We start from the raw sequence: 24,396 nt of genomic DNA, 5'->3' as shown, positions 1-24,396 counted from the left end.
AATAATGTTTAAGTTACAAAGTCTTAAATACTACATTTAATTTTGATAAAAAAAAATTCACGATATGGATTAAATTATAAAATTTTTGATAATATATGACCTAAATTAATCGTTACATACTAAAGTTTAAGGACTAAATTTATGTGGGATAGAAATTACATTAACCAAATCATTATAAACTATACAATTGTTACATTCACATGAAAATTTAGGGATTAAAAGTGTTCTTGAACCAATTTTTAATTTTGTTGAGTAAAAAAAAACATAAGGTAGAAGATTCACATCTCTTAACTTTTTAATCAAAGGCATATATTTTAACTATTTTAACTACGTTTATTTTGACAATATTTGGATGTCCATTCGCCAGTATTGTTTTTTTCTTTTTTTAATTTTATTTTTTACTTTTATGAACTAGTAAAAATATCTCTAATCACGTATTCTAGTCATGAAAAGAAAATAGCAGTGAAGACAACAAAAATAAAATAATAATAAAAAAATATAGCGTCCAACAGGAAAAATGGAGAGTTATATGATAATTAACTCATTTTGATTGGGAAAGAAATGGATCCTTATCGAATTTAATAAGGCATAAAATATTCTTTTATCGATTATTTATTTATTATTATTATTATTTAGGTAGAATCAAATTTGAGATTTTTATTTAAGATGTGAATATACAACACCAAGAAAATATCAACTTATAAACAATAATGTGTTTTGAGGAAACCTCACTTTTATTTACAATATGGTAATTTTCATTTTACACATTTAACTTCATCAAATAAACTCCAAATTTGTATAAGTAATGAGATCAACTCCCCCAACTAATTAAATTTCTATCTTAAAAAAAAAAAAATACCTAAAACATTCTTATGGTTGGCAAGGTAGAGAATAGCAAGAGAAACATGTAAGCAATGACAGATCCAAAAATTTTGTTGACGAGGAGCTTTATATAATTTAGTAAAAATGAATACAATGCGTAAGCTTGAACTAGGTCTAGAGGGGATTAGAAGACGAATTTATTACTGGACTAGTTAGTGGTTTTGATAATTAGTTTTTTATATATATTATATAAAGAGCATAAAGTTAAGGGGAAGCTCAACTCCCAAGATCCATATTAAATCCGCCCTTTTGTGTAAGAGTATCAAAAAAGATGAGTCAAAACGTATATCATTAATACAATATAGTTAAAGAAAATCTAATATAACAATTAAAACCAACAAATAGACAATAAGAGAGAAAAAACTCGTGAAGTGGGAAAACGTACATATGCCTTAACCAATAAAGTTAGAACTGAAGTGGAAGGAAGCAAAAATGTAATTAATGTGTAATGTAAAATCTCAAAAAATACAAGCCCATAGAATGGAAGAACATGTAGCTGAACTGTGAAGATAATAATCATTCACAAGAACATTTGGTAATTAAACTATGGCTTTTGGATTAGTGGGGTGTGAGAACATACATCTTACAGTCATGAGAGTCTACTTGAGCAGTAAGGTGATGTTGAACCACCTGGCTGGAGTGCTGTTGTAGGAATGAATAATCAATCAATAAAATAAAATTAAAATTAAAATTAAAAAAAAAAAACCAACAACAACAAACCCTTATGAGTGATGAACAAATATGCACTCTCATAGAAAATAGGGTCAATTCAATTTTGACAGAGTTCGCATTTGTTTACAAGAATTGTACTAATTATGTGCTTACTTCAAAATCATGAATTTCCAGTGTTACCTAAGTTAGTCCTGTACTCTTAAATTTCTAGCCATTTATTTCTTGAATTTTAAGATGTAATAATTGAGTCGACGTACTTTTACATTTGTAACAATTTAATATTCACTGTGAAAATTTTCATTAAACTAAGTGTCAAAGTAAATTTAAATTTTATGGTTAATACATTTGGTCCCTAATCAATTTATCAATCTACATATGAAATAAACTTGTCATTTTAACAATATTTTTTGTGAGAGATTAAATCAATACAACACCTAGAGTATATAAATTGTTACATACTAAAGTTTGGTGAGTAAAGTTTTATAAATTTGAAAGTATATGAACTAAATCACTAGATTTACTCCACATTGAAGTTCAAGGATTAAACTGTTACTTTGATAAAAGTTCAGAGACTAAAAGTATTTTTTAACCTAGGTAACTTAATGCCTAAACTTTGAAAAATGGTTTTAGTTACAAGGTAATTCATATATCTTACCTCCCATAAGTCTCGAGCAGTAACTGTAGTTGAAGTACTCAAACCTATATCAGACCAAGATGCAGTGATATTGGCTCGCCATAAACCTCTGTTCCATAGAACCACAGCGACTCTTTTACCACTCAGCGGCCCTGCCCAAACCTGCATTTGTTTTGTGTAGAAAAGTTAAGAGTATAGTAGAAATTTTACTCTTTCTCTCTCTCTCTCTCAGTTTCCTTTTGGGATACGTTAAATGATGAAAATTTACCTCGAGATCTCCATATTTATAGACCTTCTTCCCTTGGACTCCAAGCTTATCTACTTCGATAAAAAAACTTTTAGATGGCGCACATAGTGTCATATTTAGTTAAAGATCAAGATCAATACTTGGGTGCAGCCGAATATAACAATATATATTTCCATTTTATTGAGAGAAATTGATACTATGATTGGTTATCTATTTCATAGTTTTCTATGAATTGCCAGAAACAGTTTTGGTTTTTACTTACCCTGATTAACTGCAATAACCTCCTTATTACTTAACAATTTCAAGGCGATGTTGTCCATTGATCTGATGTCACATCCAATCAGCAATGGAGCCTTCATATATGAAGAACAGAAAGGAATCGGTTATAACTTGATTGAGATACTCAACCCACAAATCAAGGAACAGATGATACTCAGTCCCATCTTAATATGAATTTTTTAAACGGTTGAGTTAATCTATTGAACTTGAATTCCAAATATGTCTTAGTATGGGACAAGAAATTACCTATCTAAACTAAAACCTAGACTCTGGAAAATGTTTTACTCATGGTACTTACTTTTGCCAGTGCCCAAATGCTAAAATGAGAACGGTATTCTACTGTGGTCATCCCTCCATTCCCCACTTCAAGCATGTCAGGATCTGAACAAAAGAAATTTGAAACTAAGATTGTTTTCCTTGGCATTTCTGAGATTGTTGTACTCTTCCAGAGAGGTTAGCCAAAGGGAAAGAATTCTGAAGGCATAGAAAAAGTTATTTATTCATAATCATAAAAAGAAATTATTTGATAATAAGTTAATAACTATGAATATTCGGACTTTTATATTTTACTATTCCTTTCAATTAGCTTTCTTCCAACAAGATTGTTTAAGGTTGAGTTTAACAGTTCAGTTTACATCACTTAATTGGATCGACTTATTCAATCATTTGAATCTTTTAGTACCAACAAACTAACCAGCCAATACTTCTTTATACAAGAGAGTACGTGTCTAGTTTTCTTATTGAACTACAATTATGAATTTACCATTCCATCCTCCCGGTTTAGCGTAAGAAGCCCATTTGTCATTCTGATCAGCAATGGTTGTCATGCTGTAACCATTAAGTAGGAGCATTAGTTGCTAGTTAAAGAAACTGTTCTCAACTCGAAAGATGCTTCAGTACAGGCATATTCATAGATATGGCCAGTGGGACAAAAGAAATTAATTAAATAATGTAGACAAATTTTTTGAAAATGCTGCACGTTTCCAGAGATGATAACAAAATATATGCTTGTGAGGATATATGCTCACTACCTAATCCAGTTATCTTGAATATCTGATGTCGTTCTCCAACTATTTCCTACATTTATTGCCCAAGTTGCTGGATCTTCTTGTCCCCTAAATGAGGAAAAACTTTAGAGAGGAACTCGTCTGTGCTTTAGAATGGAGAACATTAGAACAATACATTTTTTTTTTGTGTGTTTAAAGATTTCTAACCATTCGCATAACGAGAAAAGTATCGGTCTCCCAGATTGTTGCAAAGCTTTACTCATCTTTGGGTACCTGTACCCCTGGAATCGTTGCAGTCATTTGGAAATTTTGATAATTAAATGTTGAAAGCTGATCCTACCTTTCTTTTGGGCTTGTACCAGTATTTTCACAGTTATCATACTTCAAGTAATCAATCCCCTATGCAATTGTATATATATCAGTTTCTAAACGAAAAATCATTTATTATAAACAAGAATTAAAGAAGTTAAGACAGAGTGTAAAGCAGAAAAATTACCCATGAGGCAAAAGTTTCTGCATCTTGTTGTTCGTGACCAAGGGAACCGGGCATCTTTTTACTGCAAGTCTGGATCCTGAAGAAATTATATAACTTAGGTAAAGAAGATTCAACTAAAACAGTGTTGATAGTGGAATTTCTATATGCTAAAAAAACATCTGCAGCATTTTGATGAATCACGACAAAAAGGAAGTTGTTTAAGCTGATTTGATGAGTGTATAAACTTACCCAGCATCTGAATAAATTCCGAGCTTGAGCCCTTTTCTATGAACATAATCCGCTAGGGCCTTAATACCAGAAGGGAATGTTGAAGCTTTAGCAACCAAATTACCCTGAAATTTTGATGGAAAACAATGCAAATATAGAAATTTTCATAGACATTCCTAGACAGGAAATAGGACATTGAAATTTACCTTAGAGTCTCTGTTAAGTTCAGCCCAACAATCATCTAACTCATATGGAAATAAGATCATATTAATGTCAAAAACAGGAAGCATAAAGTTGAAAAACCAAAGAAATGTACAAAGTAGAAATATAATCATCACCTAAATTGATATATTCATATCCTAATGAAGCAAGGCCGCTGGATACCATTGCATCCGCTTAGCAAAAGAAATAGGATGTGTATCTCAGTCACATACTCACAATACACAAATCCAAACAGAAAGACGCCTTCAAATCAAAATGATCACCTGTTTCCTTGATTAAATTCTCGTTTATATTACATTGAAAATGGTTCCAACTATTCCATCTGCGTCGATTACAAAAGCCGGAAGCAACACATAACAAAAATCAGCAATCCATCACCATCATCAAATTATCAATAAACACTATTGAACGAAACTGAGAATATCGACAATCAAACAAACAAACAAACAAACAAACAAACAAACAACATTTCATTCAATCGAATCGAACCTCTTGAAACAGGAAGAAGACTTAAAAATAATGATCAGAGCATAATACTTACCCCATAGGAGGAGTTAGAGCGAGTCCATTGTTGAGGAGAACTCTTCTAGTGGAAACAGAATCAAACCCAGCGGCAAACCGTAGAGATCTCGATCGAATCGCTCCGGCCACCGCACCGCCATTGCTACCTAGCAAGAACATCCAGAAAAGGACGGAGCAGAGTAGAAAAATAGTCGAAGGTGGAGATGAAAGCAGGAATGGGGGAGAAGCCATGGTTGCAGCCTAGCCTGTGATAAAGCATTAATGGTGAATGTACCATTTACAGAGTTAGTTTTAAGATCAGAACAGGTTGATTCGTTACCTCATAGCATTCAGTGCACCATTGAGACAGGATTTGGTAATGCTTCTTCAGTGAACTACAAGCAATTTATGGAGGAAGTGCGGTTTGTCCATGCAAGCCCATTAATGGCGGTTCCCACCATGATTAACAAACACAGCCAGGACCAGTACCCCAATAATTCCATCCAATTACTTTTTTATTTTTTATTTGAGAGAAATAGTTTTCGAGTTTTTTTAATTGGTTTTTTTTTTTAATTGGTTTATTTTTATTTTTATTTTTTTATTTTTTTATTTTTAATATTAGTTTTGAAACTATTTAATTAAATAGTGTAGTTTTAGACGCTTTTGGAATTACGTTTGTAATTGACAAAAAAAAAATCTTAACTGTGTATTTTATTTTGTAAAATAACTTATTTATTAATTTACTAGAATCACTTTTAAATTTTAACTAATATATAAAAGCTTATAAATATCAACTTTTAGGTTTAGTTCTTCTAAAAATATGCTACTTCTTAACCATTTGAATAAATATATTGTTGTTTGCATTAGGTTTCTTGACAAATTTAGTTTGTGGAATTTGAACTTTGCATTTATATTAATTTCAGTATAGTGTAGTGACTACAATATCTAATATATGATTCTTTCATTATTTCTCTTGAAAAAAATAAACTTCAATCTTCAAGCTCATTGATATTCTTAATAATCGGCCTCTGGGCTTGTTGATCTTTTTTGGAGGATCGGGCTTTGGGCTTGATGATCAACCTTTAGATTTGATGATCTTCTTAGATGATCGGTTTGAGCTTGATGATTTCTTAGAGGATCGACCTTTGGGATTGATGATCCGAGGATCGACCTCAAAACTTTAGGAGAGTTTCAGAACTTTGATCATACGAACTTCAGATCTTAAGAGCTATAGAGCTTCAATCTTCAAAGCTTTGATCATGTGGACTTCAGATTTTGAAAGTTTTAGAACTTCAGTCTTCAGAGCTTTAAAGCTTCAATCTTCAAAATTTGAGAGAGTTATATTCCCCCTCCTCCAAACGAAGGGATAAGATTTCCATGGGCCCGAGCCTAGTTGTTTTTGGGTTTGGGCTAAAGTTGGGCTTGGGCCCAGTCTTTCCTTTAGTCCAAATTTATGTCATGGGCTTGAATTGGGTTTGGCCCGAGCAAAAGTTACCCAACCCGATTCCATCTATAATTTTCACCTAGGACTTGCTTTCTTTGTGACGATGTGGCGAAATTTGATTGGCCGAAATTTCTCGTTCAACAATTATAATAATAGTTTAATTAATTCAATTTCTTTTATAACAATTATTTTTCTTAAACTTTTATCGAATAATCTAGATTAAAAAAATTAATTTTTAAATTCAAATCATACAAATTTTTAAATAAAAATATTATAATAAACTTTCAATTAATTATCAATATGATAAAAATTGAAATAATAAGCTACTTTGGCTCATGTAACTAAGTTACACTAGTTTAGTATTAATTTGCCAAACATCATAATTAATTTTTTCTAACTTAAGATTAAACTAAGCATTATTTTACTTTTGTTCACAGCTGATTGTTCTAGAAGTATTGTTACCAACAATTATTTTAAAAGCTACAACAATCCCAAAGGGAGCCTTAAACTCTAGCGTTAAAATATTTGATGAGACAAGTTAATTTAGATGGCGAATATAATGTCCCGACTCTCTAGACATACCGTAAGAACGTTACTTCATGATGCGTATTAGAAAAAATAAGACTTTGCAAACTTAAATAAGAGGAAAAACCATTTTTTATTAAGTGATGTGTCGGAGGAATAAAGAACATAAAATTCACTATTTAGGGTTCGACTGACTCTAATTTTGAATAAATTAGTTAAATAAATAAATTAATAAAATGAATAAATAAATTAACCAAAGAGTTTTTTATGCTTGACCCCTAAATCAAATATGTCCATTTTTTAAAGAAAAATAAATGCGGAAGCGAAGTCAAGTCCCAACAACTTGGTCACGGATTCTTCTCGTCATTCGCCTTTTCGTCCTTTCCTTTATCTGAAAACATGAAGGGAAAAGAGTGAGCATAAAAATACCAGTAAGTGACCCACTACCGAGCCCTCTAGGTGATTTGTTAGCCTTCCTATCGAGACACAAGTGTACGTTATGCATCATAAGCATAAGCATAAGGGGCGAACCCGAGAGCACGCTTTCATAAATAGCGATTCGACATATCACAATCATAAGCATGAGTGGTGATCCCATAGGGACACTGAAACATGAACATAAAGTGAACTCAGAGGTTCATAAACATGCGATATACACAGTCCGATAAGAACAATAACAATTGTCATCAGTCTAATCATGCAACATATGACATTTAGATCTCGCACCAAACCATGATATCATAATCTTAGTAACATAACCATAGGTCTTCATAACACTATTAACCATCCATCCATTAGTCCAACATTGCAAAACATTCCATCAAATAGAAGCATGCATTCGACATATTCATAATCTTAACATCAATTTGAGGTTTGGGGACGAATCGGTAGTAAATCACTTACCTCAATATAAATCCAAGTAATTTTGTTCATTTGTTTATGAAACTTTTTGAACCAAAGCCTAAAACCTAAATCATAGTTAGTTTCAACCCATAGAGCATAATTCCACATCACGCTTTATCTCAACTAACGTTAAACCACTTACCTAAAACGTGACTTGATCCAAAATTAATTCCAATCCTCCAAATTCAATTCCATCCTATGCACAAACCAACAATAGGAATTTAGAATAAATTTTGCAGCAACTAAACCAACCCATAAAAATCTTCGAAACGTTACATACTTACTAAGGATTTGTTGGAACAATTTAACAGAGAAATTCTGCTCAAAACTCAAATCTAAAATCAACATCATATGGGTAAAGTAAGTTTAGTCCAAAAACTTCTTAGGTATTCAACCTCAACTCAAAAACTCCATAAAAGCCTCATAAAATTCACACACACACAAAAAAAAAAAAAAAAACTAATTAAAGATAGTACAATCTTACCCCAAATCAAACTCTGGCAAGAACACAACACCCTGGCAGTGATGGTGCTTAACCGATAGTGGCAACGACCCAAATCTGGCCTGACTGACTCCGATGAGCAGAACTACGCATGACTGTATGTGGTAGCGAGACCAGGCGAATGAATGACGGCTGGCTCGAGCGGTAGCGTCATATCCAACCACCAATAGTACCATTTCAAGTCATGATACATCTTGGTGCTACTAGAATGTATCGAGAATGGGGAACTGTAAGTTTCTATCAACAATTCATTCTTAAAATCACTATCTGTAGGTATGCATAAATGTCCCTGATAAAGGAGACCATGATCCAACAATTCATTCTTAAAATCACTATCTGTAGGTATGCATAAATGTCCCTGATAAAGGAGACCATATATAAAACTTGTTTTATATATGTTTTATAAACTATTTGAATGAATCGAAAGATTATTCTAAAATAGAATGAATCTAGGCTTGAGAAAGTAAAGGATTTAAACCTCATAAAACAAGAAGAGACTATCTTTAAAAATAAATAAACATCTTTTGCATCCAATACTCATCGCGTACGATATCTTGTAAAAATACAAGTTATTATATCTCTTTTATTTAACATAATAAGGGAAAGGCACATACTTAGATAAATATTGCCAATAAATTTAAACAAAAAAAAAAAAGCATACAATCATTTACTTCTAACGTATAACATATTTAAATTCCAGACTAATTTCGCTACTTCTGTGCAATATACCCTTCAATAGTTTGATGATCGCATGATCGCATGCCCATTAATGCATTCAAAGTAAGAGGTGGCCTGAGAAGAAAATGAAGACGATCGCATAAGTTGCAAGTGATGAGGCATGACATGACATGGGTAATGGGTGTCACATCATAAGTTGCGTTGGTGGCCGACAGAAAAGCTATGTTAAAGATTCAATAAACCATTGACACGTTGCAGTCAGCGCAGCAGGATATGGAATTTAATGCGGCCCATCAACGCAATCATGAGCTTAAGAAAAGTAGTGATCGTAAACGCCTATAAATACCCATGCAAATGCCATGCAGAAGGAGTGAGAAGAAGAGTCGTTAGTTGTTAGTTAGAATTTCGCGTTCGAAGTTCTTATTATACTAGGGGATATATTGTGGGAGACAATTCAGAGTTGCAGTATGAATACATGTTTATTATACATCTTGTCCATCATTTTCACCAATATCATGCATAGTTAAATCGCTTCATGGGTTGGGAAGATTGTAGCTAAAACGATTAAATTGTTGGGATTTGTGTCCTAATTCTCCCGGAGTCTCGTTGTTTGTAATTTATACATATTGTTATGAATAAAATAAGAGTTATTTCATTCTGGCATTTACTCATATCTAATAAACAAAACTCCATGGTTATCGTATGTAGACTTAAGCATGTATATGAGATATACAAGTGGATCATGCCTTAAGTGATAACCTAAATAGGTCTGTAGTATAAGGATTAAGGTGGGATACCTGATCCTGTGACACTACAAATATGGCTCGCTTTGTAGAGGTTTGCAACTGTTGTGAACTATTACAGATGGTAGATCCTGACCATTCATGTGGAGACATGCGAGCGGGAGTGTCCTATACAAAGAGTTTGTATAAGACTGGACCACGAGATGATTTGTCTCTGTATATAACACCGTTGAGATTGGAGACTTACATCTCACCTAAACGACCATAGGTGACATGACCTTAATCCTGAGTGTTTTGGGAACTCCTGCCTTTGAGGGTAGTTCTTTGATTAGTATGGGTGAGATTCCAGATTGCCAACTCAACATGCCTACCTTTTTGGGGATTTGTCTGATTTGGGAGCTGGGAACTCAGTTGCACAAGATGAAATTCACTCATTCCCCGAAGCAGGGTAAGTAGATAGATTGCTCCCTTAAGGTCTGATTTTCGGGCTTGGACATAGTGGCCACAACTTCTCTTTGGAAGAGAGGACTTAGTCATAGTAGGACTATGACTTATGTTCATTAGAGAGATCAGTGGTACTTAAGAAGTTAGATGTACTATATACGCATAACGGTTATTGGTCGAGTTGTACTTACGAGCGATCTGTGAAGGGTCATCGCATTGTTGATTGGTTACGATGGACACATAATGTATCTGTAGTAAGAAGAGTTCAACTGTCGGTCTTTAGTAGAGTGTCTGGCAATTAACGGATGGTGGATTCCATGACTAAAGAGTTTAGTCAGTTGTTCACGTACTGTTGGAGCTTCGAGCTGCAGGTCTATAAGGTTCCCTCGGTAGCTCAATGGATTCAAGTTGAGGATCAGTTCTTGGTGTTGATTTGAAATGTTCAAATTGACAAGAGGTAATTAGATTATATATGATATGATCGGTATGATGTATGAGATACATCTAGTGGAGGATTAATGTGAATGAGATTTACATTAAGGACCATGGAATAGAAAAATAGCTATGGTTTATATGTTTCATGAGATGAAATATTAAAACTATAAGTTATAAATATAGTATGGTAAGTTGGTTATCATATATATTTATAATAATATTAATTATTGGATAATTATCTTTTTTTCTCTAATAACCAATTGAGTGGGAGGTTATTGGTGGTTTCATGGTAACCGTGAGATAAAAAGGAAAAATGTTTTCCTAAATTTAATAATGTTAAATGATGTTGATTTGAGTTTCCATTCTCGAAAATTACTCACGGAAAGGTTGTCAAGTAAATAAGATTTACTAAACTACAACTTGGAGAGACTAGACGATCGTGGAGTGTTTCTATACGATAGACACTCAGCTGGCCGATGAGTTAAACGAACGTGTAGCTTCTGCTAAACGATCGCATAGCTTTTGTTAAACGATTGTGCATTGTCTATACGATAGATACTGTCATCTCCCACTTGCTCAATCGTTTACACGATTGTTCTCCTCCAGTCTCGTCCTCTAACCAAGTCCACACAGAGCCCACACTTCTAGATTCTCATACCAAGAATACCAAGGTAGCCGTTGTGGTGGTGTCAAACTCAACTCGACATAGTCGAAGTTATTTGGAGGACGTTCGTTGAGTTCGTAGTGTTCATGTGGGGGTTGCTGTTTGTTCATGATCTTGAAGATTGCGGTGTTCAAGTTCTTTATTGATCGTGCTGTGTTGCGGTCGTGGTGGACGAGTGTTCGAGTTTGCAGTCTTGCCGTGCTGCTGTGATTGAGCGTTTGTGATCAAAGGTCTTGAAGATGAGTCTTCAAAGGTATGTTTGTTCTTCCCTTGATCTGGTAAAGCATGCTATAATTTCAGTTTTGTGCATAGCCTGTTATTTTCGTTTGTGTACTGTAATTGTGAATGTTCATATACGATTGAAATTTGAAACGATCCTTCTACTACTCATGGAAATCCTTATGTCCGATTTCCTTCAATTGGTATCAGAGCCAGGTTGTTCTGATATTCCAAATTTCACTTCTGTTTTGAACTTCTTTTACAGTCGTGGTGAGTTTTCTGCATTGCGTTTAATAGTTAAATGCGTTTCTGGATGTTTACGGGTTAATTGCCTTAGTTCAAGCTTTCTTTAAATTACGAAGTGTTAATTTTTAAGGGCCCTTGTGTTTTTGGGCATAATTAACATGCAATCGAGTCTATAATTCAAAGTGTTTGAGTTAGTCGTGTCGTTCATGATGAAGTTTCAAAGCATGGAGATGCAGTTCTCAGCGAAGAAGAAGACCAAGAGTTGGTCGTGTCGTGTAGCCTCAGGTAAACGATCATTGGGATTTATCTAAACGATCATGTAGATTTTTCTATGCAATCGTGTAGTATTTACTAAGTGATCGTTAAGCTGGGGTAAATTGTTTACTCTATCGCGTAGCATTGGTTGTCCGATCGAGTAGATGCTGGAGGTAGACGATCGTAGTAGGAGCATATGATGCTCATCCTTTAGAAGAAGGTGTGCACTAAACGATTGTGTAGTTAGCATGCTCATTGCATAGTCATTGACTACGCGATCATGTGGTATACGATACGAAGGCGCTTGCTCAGGGATCGTTTAGATAATCGTGCTTCATCGCATCGTAGTCGTTTAGATAATCATATAAGGCTTGTGTTGTACGCGGTGTGCTAGACGATCGCGTACCTCGTGCTTCATCACATATTAAAAGGTACATGATCGTTGCTAAACGATTGTTTAGCTCTGGAAGCATAGGTAAACACTTGAGCAGAGTGTTTATTCTTTCGTGTAGAGATCGCGGGGAGTTTAGTACACGATCAGTGGATTTGCGGACTTCACCCAGATGGTTCAAGTCCCAGTTCGCCTGTTTGAACCTGAGACTCTTTGGTTTTGTAGTAGTTAGCTTTTTATTTATTTATTTATTTTTATTTTTTTAGGATTTGAGGCAATTATTCCCAGTTCATCAAAATTTGTTTATTATACATGTGATGTATGTGGTTTATGTGGCAAAGTATTTGACACATAGATTTAAAACCCACAGGTTGTGCAATTATTCACGCATCATATATTATAAGAGTTATAATATTTTATGATGAAATTACATGAAAGCATGCGCATGCATCATGAAATATAAAAGTTATATTTTTGCATGTAGTGAGCATTATCATGCATCATCTTTATATTATAAGCGTTATAGTATAAGGGTGTATGGAAGCATGTTTTGCTTGGTTCATTGCTTGTTTGTATAAATGTTATATAAAAAGGTAGCAATGAATGGATAATGCATGGAGCATGACACTTAGGCTGTTTATAAAAGTTATGAATGCCTTTTATGTGTTAGCTTTGCGTTGTGGTTGTTTTTTGGTTGTTTCTGTTATAAGGGTTATAATAGAAATTAGAACTAAAATCGATAAGAAAGAGTTGCATGCGGACTTAAGGTGAACTCATTATTTTAAAAGTGTTTTAAAATTGGATTGAGATAGATCTAAGTTCAGAGGTTCTAATGGGATTAGAAACCTAAGTTTAATCTTTTTAAATCGGTTTAATAGGATTAAATTGATTGGCATAAATGATTAAAATTGTATTAAATCTATCTATAAGGGATCTTTTATCTAAGGTGGGTTCTGTCTAGGCTGGGGTTCTTAAGCTGACGGAAACGAAATACCCCTACCTGGGAACCTACCTGTAAAGGTGAATTAGATAGATTTTCTGCAAGCATGTGATAGTTGGTCAAAGACTCCGTTAAAGAGTTTAATGGATGATGATCAAAAGTTGTTTCAACTATCCAAGGTAAACGTTACTCTCAGGAAAACCTAAACAGTCATTTAGTTAAAATCCTTATCCGTGTTTTTTTCTAAGTAAACTAAATCCTAGGTTATAAAATACTCAGTGGGAGGAAAAGATGTATTTGATATGTCAATGATTCCATTCACGTTTCTCCCTGAATGTTCACACCATGAGATTCAGGCTTGGTCTCGTGGTGCCCTAGGAGCATCTCTCTTCGGATGGTGTTTGCATGAGTGAATATCAAGGTGGACAAAGAGAGTGTTTATAGTAAGTGGGTGAAAGGTGTGTGTCAATACGTCCTACGGTCTCTGTCATTGGTTCACACCGTCAGATCATTTTGTACTCCCTCATGGCGCCTTAGGTGCGTCCCCCTTTGGATGGGTTTTGTGCAGTTGGTTAAGATCAAAGTGAACTCCAGAAATGGATAGGGTCGCTTTAGGTTTTGCCCCAATCGGATTTTTTCACTTTGGATTGGCTGCTTAGGGGTGGATCTTTAGGGCCTAAAATGGCGGGTCACACTTACAAGAGGTTGTTAAGTAAGTTAATGATCTCTTGACCAAATCCATGATAGCTAGTCATTATAGGAGCAAGAGTTGTTCTGGTATTAATGACTGGTTGGGAATGTCTCAATTCAGAGGAGGGATAATTGACCTCACTTCGGCACTTTTGTCCTAAACCTTTGAAGCGTCATTGCAAAACTAGATGTCACATGGGGTTCATGTTAGTTTTGCTGAACCTTATTGGATGTTGTTTGTTTTTTCAACGGGTATTTGCTTAAAACTTAATATAAGTCAATGTTTTTTGTTTTCAGTAACTTGTTAGTATTTTCGTTTAAAGCCTTTAATTTGATCGATTACATATAGTGGAAAGAGTCTTGTAAAACGTTTTTTGTGGCAAACGACCTCGAATTTTTCATGGCTGAGGAATGTCTTCAAGTCCCGACCCTTGATGCACCGCGAAGTGTTCGCAATGCATATGAGGTGTGGATGAAGGCTAATTTATTGGCTCGACTTCACATATTGGCTAGCATACCTGATGTTTTGGCTAAAAGGGTTGAGAACATGGTCATTGCATGTGAGATCATGGACTCGTTGCAAGACTTGTTTGAATGTTCAATTCTTACTTTTTGAGCACAGAGGGATGGATGACAAAACCAGTAGTGTTAGTTCCCAAGTTAAACTCCAGGAAGAGGAAACAATTGTTGCTGACTTCGTTGAGGTTCATGGAAGAGAAGCGTTCTCTGAAATGCAACTTGGAGCTTATTTAGGTTATGATACAGATCCCACTACTCTCCAAAAGCGGAGGATATCTAAAGACAGTAAATCTGATTTATTAGTCTTGGAGACGTGTTTGGTAGAAAATGATGATTTTTCTTGGATCCTAGATTCGGGTGCTACCAACCATGCCAGTTCCTCTTACCAAGGATTCAATTCCTGGCAAACGTTGCCACAAGAAGAGATGACTCTATGAGTCAGTACTGGTAAGGTTGTTTCAGTTGTTGCTATAGGCAGGCTGGAGTTATTTTTGGACAAGAAACGTTATCTGTTACTAGATAATGTTTTCGTAGTTCCTCATATTAAGAGGAACTTAATCTCGGTTTCTTGTCTCATTGAACAAAGGTATACCGTCTCCTTTTCTGAGAATAAAGTGTTTATTTTCAAGAATGGAATGGAGATTGATTTTGATTCGATGGAAAGTAACTTATATGTGAAGGATCTCTTAACGAAGAGTTCCATGAGCATATTCGAACCGCTCTAATTTCACAGTGACCAAAATATACCATATACATTCAAACACACAGTTATGAAAACAAACAATAATTAACGGCATGCTTTGAACAAAAAAATAACAAGGGAGAGAGTTCTCATACCAGTTGAAGACGCTCTTCAAACTTTGGAACTCAATGCAACGGAAGACCTCTACCTGATCAACCAACGCTCTGCAGATGAGTCGCCTACAACAGCACAAACAACCGCAAACACACGAACGCAGCATAGACAACATCACCAGAAAAAAGCACTAGGTATTCTCGGCGTGAGAACCCAAAGCGTGGTCTCTGGTGAGTTTGGTAGAGGTAGGAGGAAGAATTGATCGTGTAGGCGATAAGCAAGTGGGAAAGAATATGAAGCTTTCGCATAGCAAGCTTCTTATCGCTTAGAAGAAACTACACGATCGTGTAGATTTTACTGAACGATCGTTTAGAAAAAAATAGGCGATTATTTAACAAACACGACACACTATACGATCGTTTAGGACTTAGTGTGCGATCGTTTAGGCGCTAGGTAGGCGATCGTTTAGGCGCGAGGTATGCGATCGTTTAGGCACTGAGGGACTATTGTATAGGTTCTTGAGTTTAAGCGATCGATTACGTTTTCACACCAACGCAAACCTTTTGATCTTTTTTCGAATGATTCAAAATGAAATAAATTTCATTTTTATTCATCAGTTACAACAACCGACGCTGTTCCCCACTAACGCACGTCCGAGAGAGATTTTAGGTTAATTATCATATAATTAACCAATTAAATTAATAATAAATATAATTATATTATATTTTTACCTTATAGTTTGATATCACATGTCTACTACAGTAATTTCTCCTCTACTTGATATATAAATCATATTTATATCTAATTTCCTCCAAAATAATGTATCTTATACATTTAGCCAATTATATAATATATAATTAATCAGTCCAAATATAATATATAATTAATCAGTCCAATTATATCATATATAATCGAACTTCCTCTTGTCAATTTGAACATTTCAAAGTATCCCAAACACTGATTATCGACTTTATCCAAGCTACCCAAGGGACCTAATGGACATCTGGCTTGAAGCTCCAACGGTCCGTGAATAGCTGACTAAACTCTTTAGCCACGAGATCCACCATCCGTTAACTATCAGGCATTCCCCTAAAGAGCAACAAGTGAACTCTTCCTACCACTGATTCCTCTAATGAACAATACAAAATAGTCCAATTATGTGTGAACACCTCTCGGGCCAAGAGAAAGTGTGTGGCGCCACATCGTTCAAGCCCCAGAATCAGCCCTTAAGGGAGCTATCTATCTATGCATCGGGGAAGGAGTGAATTCCATCTTGTGCAGTTGAATTTCTAGCTCCCAAATCAGACGAGAATCCCCAAAATAGTAGGTTTGAATCGGCGACCTGGCCACTCACACCCATACAAATCAAATGACCACCCTCAATGGTAGGAGTTCCCTCTAAGTGAGGTCATGTTACCTATGGTCATCCTAGTGAAGTGAAGTCTTTGTCATGAATGGTGTTTATAACGAGACGTTAACACTTCGTGGTCAGGTCTTATACAAACTCTTTGTATAGGATGTCCCCATTCGTATGTCCCTAACACGAATGATCAAGATCAGACATTATGTGACAAGTGACAACACTTGTGACCATTCCATAAAGCGGGCCGCATTTGTAGCGTTACCAGGATAAAGTTTCCTTCCTATATCTATATACTATAGACCATTTTGGTTATCACTCAAGACATGATCCACTTGTATGTCACGACATACATGCTTGAGTCACATAGAGATAACCAGAGATTTTATGTTTATTGGTTTGTGGTAAAGCAAATAAAACATGTAACTGAGCAAAATACAAGATGTAAAGTAAATATCATATATTACACAATACAAGCATTTGTACAAACTGTTTATAAACTACAGGACATGAGACTTTAAGGCATCAACCCTAACAATCTCCCAATTGTCCTAAAGCGAAGTGGGGTGTACAATAAACTAGTACAAAACAATAAGCTATGGCATAAAAGCCCAGTACAAGAAAATCTCCCACTTGTCCTAGTCCAGCCGCGAGCGATCCTGTAGACCCATACTCTGTAGGTGGCCCTCAAACACTGCAGCCGTGAGAGCCTTCATAAACGGGTCAGTAACATTGTGCTTTGAAGCGATCTTTGTGACGATCATGTCCCCTCGATGCACTATCTCGCGGATCAGATGATACTTCTACTCTATGTGTTTGCCGTTCCTGTGACTCCTCGGCTCCTTGGAGTTCGCCATTGCCCCACTATTATCACAATAGAGGGTAATGGGCCTAGACATATCTGGAACAACTTCTAGTTCTGTCAAGAACTTCATGAGCTAGACGGCCTCCTTAGCAACTTCGCAAGCCGCTACGTACTCCGCCTTCATAATGGAGTCGGCGATGCACCCCTGCTTAGTGCTTTGCCACACTACAACTCCTCCGTTAAGAGTAAAGACTGACCCTGATATGGACTTGTGAGAGCCCTTATCAGTCTGGAAGTCAGAATCTGTGTATCTAGTAAGGATAAAATCTCTAGAACCATACACGAGCATGTAGTCCCTCGTTCTCCGAAGATACTTAAGGATGTTCATCACTGCGGTCCAGTGACTCTGGCCTGGGTTAGACTGATACCTACTGACTATGCCCACAACGTAGTAGATGTCTGGACGAGTACAGAGCACCGCATACATCAAACTACCAACGAAAGATGCATATGGGACTCGTCTCATTTTCTCTACCTTTTGAGGCGTCTTAGGTCACATGTCCTTAGACAAAGTGACTCCATGCCTGAATGGCAGTAGACCCCTCTTGAAGTCCTGTATCGAGTACTTGAGCAATATCTTGTCAATGTACGATGCATAAGACCGTGCTAGCATTTTGTTCTTATGATCCCGAAAGATCTGTATACCTAGAACAAACTGAGCCTCTCCCAAATCTTTCATTTGGAATTGAGTCGCTAGCCAGTTCTTAACTACAGTCAGTAGACCTACATCATTCCCAATGAGTAGGATATCGTCTACGTACAACACTAAGATGACTACTGAAGCGTTGATGATCTTCTTGTTGACACAAGATTCATCAACGTTTTGGTCAAAGCCATATGACTTGATCGCATTATCAAACCGTATGTTCCAAGACCGAGACGCCTGTTTCAGTCCATAAATGGACCAATTCAGTTTGCAAACCTTTCGTTCTTGACCTTGGGCTATGAATCCCTCGGGTTGCACTATGTAAATGGTCTCCTTAAGATTGCCATTCAGAAAGGCCATCTTGACATCCATTTGCCATATCTCATACTTACAATAAGTTGCAATGGACAAAAGGATGCAAATCGACTTTAACATGGCAACATGCGAGAAAGTCTCATCATAGTTGACTCCCTCTACCTGGGTATAACCCTTTTTCATAAGTTGAGCCTTGAAGGTTTGTACCTTTCCATCAGCACCTCGTTTGCATTTGTAGATCCATTTACAACCTATAGGCCTTATCCCATCAGGCTGATCTACAAGATCCCATACTGAGTTGAAGTACATCGACTCCATCTCGAGATCCATGGCCTTAACCTATTCATCCCAATCAACATCCTCCATTGCCTTCCGATAAGACAAAGGATCCTCAATGTCATCTGCTACCATAGCAAGGATTTCCGTGAAACCAGATAGCGAATGGGTGGGTTCGCAACCCTCCCACTATGTCGAGGTTCCATCAACTCTTGAGGTGGAACCGACCTACTGGATGAACTCACATCAACAACTCTTACTAATGTAGTAGGCTCTTCAATAACTCTTATTGAAGTTCTAGTAGTTTCATTGAAAAGCTCACGCAGCATGACTTTGCTTTGTGGACTGTGCTCCCTTATATGATCCTCCTCCAGGAAAGTAGCGTTTGTTGAAACAAACACTCTATTTTTCGTCGAATCATAAAAACAACCCCTCATGTACCTTTGAGGTAGCCTAGAAAGGGGCATAACCTCGACCGTGGTTCCAACTTCATGGGATTAGCCTCAAGCACGTGTGCAGGGCAACCCTAAATGCGGAATTGACGTAAACTAGCTTTACACCCGTTCTACAACTCTAGAGGTGTTCTTGCAAAACTCTTGGAGGGAACATAGTTGAGTATGTATACCGCAGTCTCCATTGCAAAACCCCAAAACGAATCCGGTAAGGAAGCATATCCATCATCGAGCGAACTATGTCCAACAAAGTCCTATTTCTCCTTTCCGCTACACCATTTTGCTAAGGTATATCTGACGCTGAGAGTTGGGAAACGATTCAGACCGTGGTTTCAACTTCAGCCTTGAACTCTTTGAACTTTTCAAAGGATTCAGACTTCTGTTGCATAAGATAAACATACCCGTACTTGGAGTAATCATCAGTAAAACTGATAAAATACTCATAGCCACCCCAGACCCGCATATTCATTGGACCATAAAGGTCAGAATGTACTAACTCAAGAGGCTCCTTGGCTCTATAACCTTTTCAAGTAAAAGGTTGTTTAGTCATCTTACCCTCAAGGCAAGAGTCGTACACTGGTAAAGAATTTTCTTCTAACTCACTTAGAAATCCATTCTTCACCAATCTCTCAATCCTATTGAGATTGATGTGCCCTAAACGAAGATGCCAAAGATGGACATTTTCTTTTGGAGAAATTTGTCACGTTTTTATTGAGTTATGACAGTTCTAAACAATTCAGTATTAAGGAGAGAATTAATGGCTAACGGCCTTAACACATATAAATTCGATTCCAGATTTGCTGTGTAAATAAAAACACCATCTTTATGAATAAACACTTTATCCACATTAAATGAGACAGTATATTTACATTGCAATAAACACTTTACAGAAATGAGGTTCCTTTCTAGTTCGAGAACAATATATACATCATTCAAAACTAGAAAGCTATTCCGTAAAGCTAGCTGGAGCCCTTGTTTGTTGATTTTGTGATTCGCACTAGGAGTGTATTGTATAAAATAAATTGGAAGAATAAGTTCTAATTATAAATGATGCGTTGATGCTTTGATGCGTTTATGTGATTGTAACGCGTTGGTGCGTTAGAGATATGCAACAGAACGTATAACACTCCATTATTGACATTCAAGTTTTCCTAAACCAGACCCAAGTATAAATCCAATTTAGGTTCCTGGTAAGTCCAGGGTCGAACTTAGGGATTCAGTTAAACTAACGTAGACCTTGCGTTGTAGCTATTGTAGGGGTTTTCTAAATGTATGAAGAGAAATGTGTTATTTACAGTAAAGTGTTGTGCTTGTGCAAGAAGATACAAAAGATGAGTAGTGAGTGATGGATCATGCGAAAATGGTTTTAATGTAAGTGGTATGCGTCGGTCTAAGATGAGTGTACACAAACCAGAGTGTGATGTGCATGAGATGGGATGATTTTCTTATCTTTGTTTATACGTTAGACTTTATTCAACACTTCTCAGTGCGAATAACATACAAAACCTATCTCTAGGATGCATGCGTCTAACACAGAATGCAATAGACACTAGTAAGTCTATCTCGAGATGTACTAGGCGTCCTATTTGATGCTGGCTTATCTATTCTTTCGAATAATCTAAGCTAAGGATGCTTTCACCAATTGATCAAGATGGCTTAAGCGTTTGAAATGAGATTTTGCATAAAGTACAGATGCATTCAACATAAACAAGAAATAAACAATGACAAAGTGTGATGGATCAAATATATGAATCTTATAAGAAGCAGATTATCTTTACAAAAGCAATATTTAAAGTGATAAATGAGATGAAAGAAACTGAGTAAGCCATATAGTACAATCTCTTGTATCTCTTTGGCTTAATCTAGTTATGTATAATCACTTGTATAGGAGTTGAACGAAATGTCTTTCTCAAGCTTGACTTCCTCCGCTCCCTGACCAGTGGTGATGGTAGTTCTCAACCCTTCTGATCGTCTTGGCACCACAGCATAGCTTCTAAAGAACTAAAAATACGACTACGCTAATTGTGAGAGTGAGAATCTTCAAAATTTTTGTGTATGTATATGTATATGTGTGTTCTGGAGGGTCTTCATCTATTTATAGACGTTGGTCATCTCCATTTGGTGATGGGTAGCATTAAAGTCCATGCCCTGGTCAGCTGACACTCAGAAGCTTTTCAGATGCCACCTGCTGCAGGTGCCCATACTTGCAAGTGGTGATTTGACACAAACAGCCTGCATCAATGAATCTTCTCTGCGTTGAATTCGCTCCGACGAATGGCGCATGCGTTAGAAATTTTGCCTGCAACACTTCTTACTCATGCATTAGGTTCTTGTTGAAATTCTGCAATATAACGTGTTAGTGCCGCAGTATTTAGTAATAAAACTTCTTTTGCATGAGTTTGCTATTGTTTGAGTAATTCCATGTGTTTCTTCTAAAAATGAGGAGAATTTATCATTAAAACCTCAGTTGTTCTAACTTAAGAGCAAAAAAACTTGTATTTCTACAAGTTATCACCACCCCAAAATTTGAACAATGCTTGTCCTCAAGCATTCCAAAATAATTCTTTGTTATCTCCCTTGTCTTAAGTGTGCAGAGTTTGCCTCTCATCATATTCAGTCATAAGCTTGAGATAAGAGTTTGGAAAATGTAACTCAAATTGACTCTTTTCTAAAAGAAATAATGTTTATTTTCAGATGCAGCAAAGCTTTTATCAACAACTTCTTTCGCTTCTCAAAACATTCCTATTTTTTCTAAATCAGCAATGCGTTAGATGCTCTTTTTAAGATAAATGCTGGATAAAAAAAAAATAAAATTATGAATTTTCAATTATCCATGCATTGTTCCAGGTATCCCACTTTCGTTTTGGCTTGCCCCCACGGGTGTCATGCGAGCATCCAACTACGGGTGAGAACCCTTCGTTACTAAACTCATATCTAATATTCAGGCGTTTCAAGATACAATTTCTTCAGACTAGATAAAGGAGTTCTATGGGACGCATTGGTCTAGGAGACTTAACTTCATTTTGACTTGCCCCTACGGGTGTCATGCGAGCATCCAACTACGGCTAAGTGCCTGTTCCAACTTTTAACTCATGTCACTTTGAGGTTTTTCTTTTAAAGTAATGACAGCAAAGTTGCATTTAACATTTTTTTTTTTTATTTTGTTCCCTTTCTTTTTGATGTACTCATTTGATGCGTCTTAACTCGGATTTCCCTCATCCCCAAATTTGGAGATGAGATAAATCCTCATTGCTAAAAGAGAAACAAAATTTCAAAAAGGCTTTGAGAATTTGAAAGGAGTTTTGATTTAGAGCTTGCATGTGTTAGAAAGGAAACATGTAGTCTTTTTCAGAGAAGTTCAGGCTTTGTTAATTTTCCTAACGCTTACTCTATACTTATAGATTTCATATTGTTGATATCATTGAGAGGCAAGGCACAAGACTGAGAAAATATCTAAAGAACAAAAACAAAGTATGCTAAAGTCAAACGCAAGGAACAAAATGATAGAAATTTCTCATTCATTTTCATGGAATAACATAGAATAAACAAGCAAGTCAAACTAATACAAAAGATCAAATAAATCAAAATACAAAAATAACCCAACACCCAAAAACTTCATTGTGCAGGCGCGTCATCCCTGCGTTCTTCTCCAGGGTCTTCATCCATAAAGCACAAGGGATTTCTAAGATGGGCAGGTAATGGAGTTAGGGAAAACATTCCAACCAAGACCTGATTGATGTACTGCGTCGTATAAACGAATTGGTCTTGCATCTGTCTTGTTTGCTGCCTTAGGTAATCTCTTAGAACCTGGTTTTGTTGTTGAAGACCTTCGATGGACGCAACCAATGGTCTGAGCTGATCACTGATGAAAGTTTTCAACTCTTCTAGGTCAGTGTTGCTTTGAGGTAGTGCTGGTTCTTCACTTCTTCCAACTGGGTCTTCAAAATTTACTACGTTACTCAATCCTAACCCAGTTGGTTCAAAGATGGTTGGAGGAGGCACAAAATCGGGAATTGAACTTGGTGAGGGCGAAGGAAGGGAACAAGGGATGTCTTGATCTATGTAAGTAGGCTCTTGGTGCGTTTGATCAAGACTCCCTTCTAGCGGGGCCACTGGTGAGTCATGGAGAGTGAGGTTTAGGGTTGTCCGCGCTTCTTCATTCATAAATTCAAGCTTTGCTTCGTAATCTTCATGCTCTAAAGCTTTATCGCTGTGTTCAACTATCTGAACTCGTCTTCTTTTGAAGGCGCGTTTAGATGATCGAGGTCTGGTTGCCACTTCTTTGGGAGGCAAGACAGGCTGATGCGGTGAACCACGAAGTAAACACCTGATTAACTTAATGTCCATCAGACCGTCGATCTCTTCATGATCATCCCCCAGAGGGATGCCCCCGCGTTCACACAATGCACAGATCAGCCATGGAAAATACAGTTGTCCTCTTGGTTTGGTTTTGATGGCCTTGATCTGATCCCTTATTATTCTTCCAACATTTAAAGGGATGCACTGCATGATACAATAAGTAGCCAAGACGTTTTTTTTTTAACAATGTTTCATCATGCGTTGAAGGCATGATGCTCCTCTTGATCAGATAATACCATAGATTTGCATCTGGGTTTAATTTCCTGGAAGCTAGCATTTTTGCTCCATTTCTAGATGTTTTCCACTTCCTTCTAGGCTTGGCTACCACTCTTAACGCATCTTCAAGTTGGCTCGGCGTTGGTTACTCCAAGAAGCGGTTACCTTCTGCGTTTGGATTACTATCGATATTGAACACTTCATTGATCTTGTCGGCTGAGAAGTGCACTAATACCTCATCAACAAATGTTGTATTCTTTTCCATGTCAAACTCACTGCTGTAGAACTTGCGGATGAGGTTGGGCTAAATTCTTGTGTGCACAACGCAGAACTGACCCCAACCCATTGCGTTTATGGTTTCTCTTA

The 24,396-nt window shown here is 36.4% G+C and overlaps 1 protein-coding gene across 2 annotated transcripts; it reads right to left on the bottom strand.

Moving 5' to 3' along the window:
• Window positions 1-1,299: 1,299 nt before the first annotated feature.
• Window positions 1,300-5,652, bottom strand: LOC120081677 (alpha-galactosidase-like). Of its 2 annotated transcripts, none has more exons than XM_039036751.2 (16): window positions 5,488-5,652; window positions 5,188-5,413; window positions 4,910-4,968; window positions 4,763-4,819; window positions 4,631-4,665; window positions 4,446-4,549; window positions 4,218-4,293; window positions 4,062-4,120; window positions 3,929-3,994; window positions 3,746-3,829; window positions 3,478-3,542; window positions 3,013-3,095; window positions 2,698-2,788; window positions 2,457-2,506; window positions 2,210-2,350; window positions 1,300-1,524 (listed from the first exon to the last, which is right to left on the bottom strand). In XM_039036751.2, exons 2-16 carry the CDS (start codon window positions 5,397-5,399, stop codon window positions 1,441-1,443), a joined length of 1,266 nt encoding a protein of 421 aa, XP_038892679.1. In that variant the 5' UTR covers window positions 5,400-5,413; window positions 5,488-5,652; the 3' UTR covers window positions 1,300-1,440. The 2 variants fall into 2 exon arrangements, with proteins under 2 accessions (XP_038892679.1, XP_038892678.1); XM_039036750.2 differs by having other exon boundaries at window positions 2,457-2,509; window positions 5,488-5,628.
• Between the last annotated feature and the right edge of the window lie 18,744 nt (window positions 5,653-24,396).

The sequence above is a fragment of the Benincasa hispida genome, chromosome 7 (genome assembly GCF_027475165.1).
Source record: "Benincasa hispida cultivar pf3 chromosome 7, pf3_genome.v1.1, whole genome shotgun sequence".
NCBI classification, from domain to species: Eukaryota; Viridiplantae; Streptophyta; class Magnoliopsida; order Cucurbitales; family Cucurbitaceae; genus Benincasa; species Benincasa hispida.
This window is presented reverse-complemented; position numbering and strand designations above follow the sequence as displayed.

What these genes read in the sequence shown, in the direction of transcription:
- LOC120081677 (XM_039036750.2), bottom strand. Translation starts at nt 5,399, where the DNA reads ATGGCTTCTCCCCCATTCCTGCTTTCATCTCCACCTTCGACTATTTTT. An exon ending in GAATTTAATCAAGGAAACAG is followed by an intron (nt 4,820 to 4,909) that starts GTGATCATTTTG and finishes TCTTTTGCTAAG; the next exon opens with CGGATGCAATGGTATCCAGC. An exon ending in CTGCTCGAGACTTATGGGAG is followed by an intron (nt 1,525 to 2,209) that starts GTAAGATATATG and finishes TTCCTACAACAG; the next exon opens with CACTCCAGCCAGGTGGTTCA.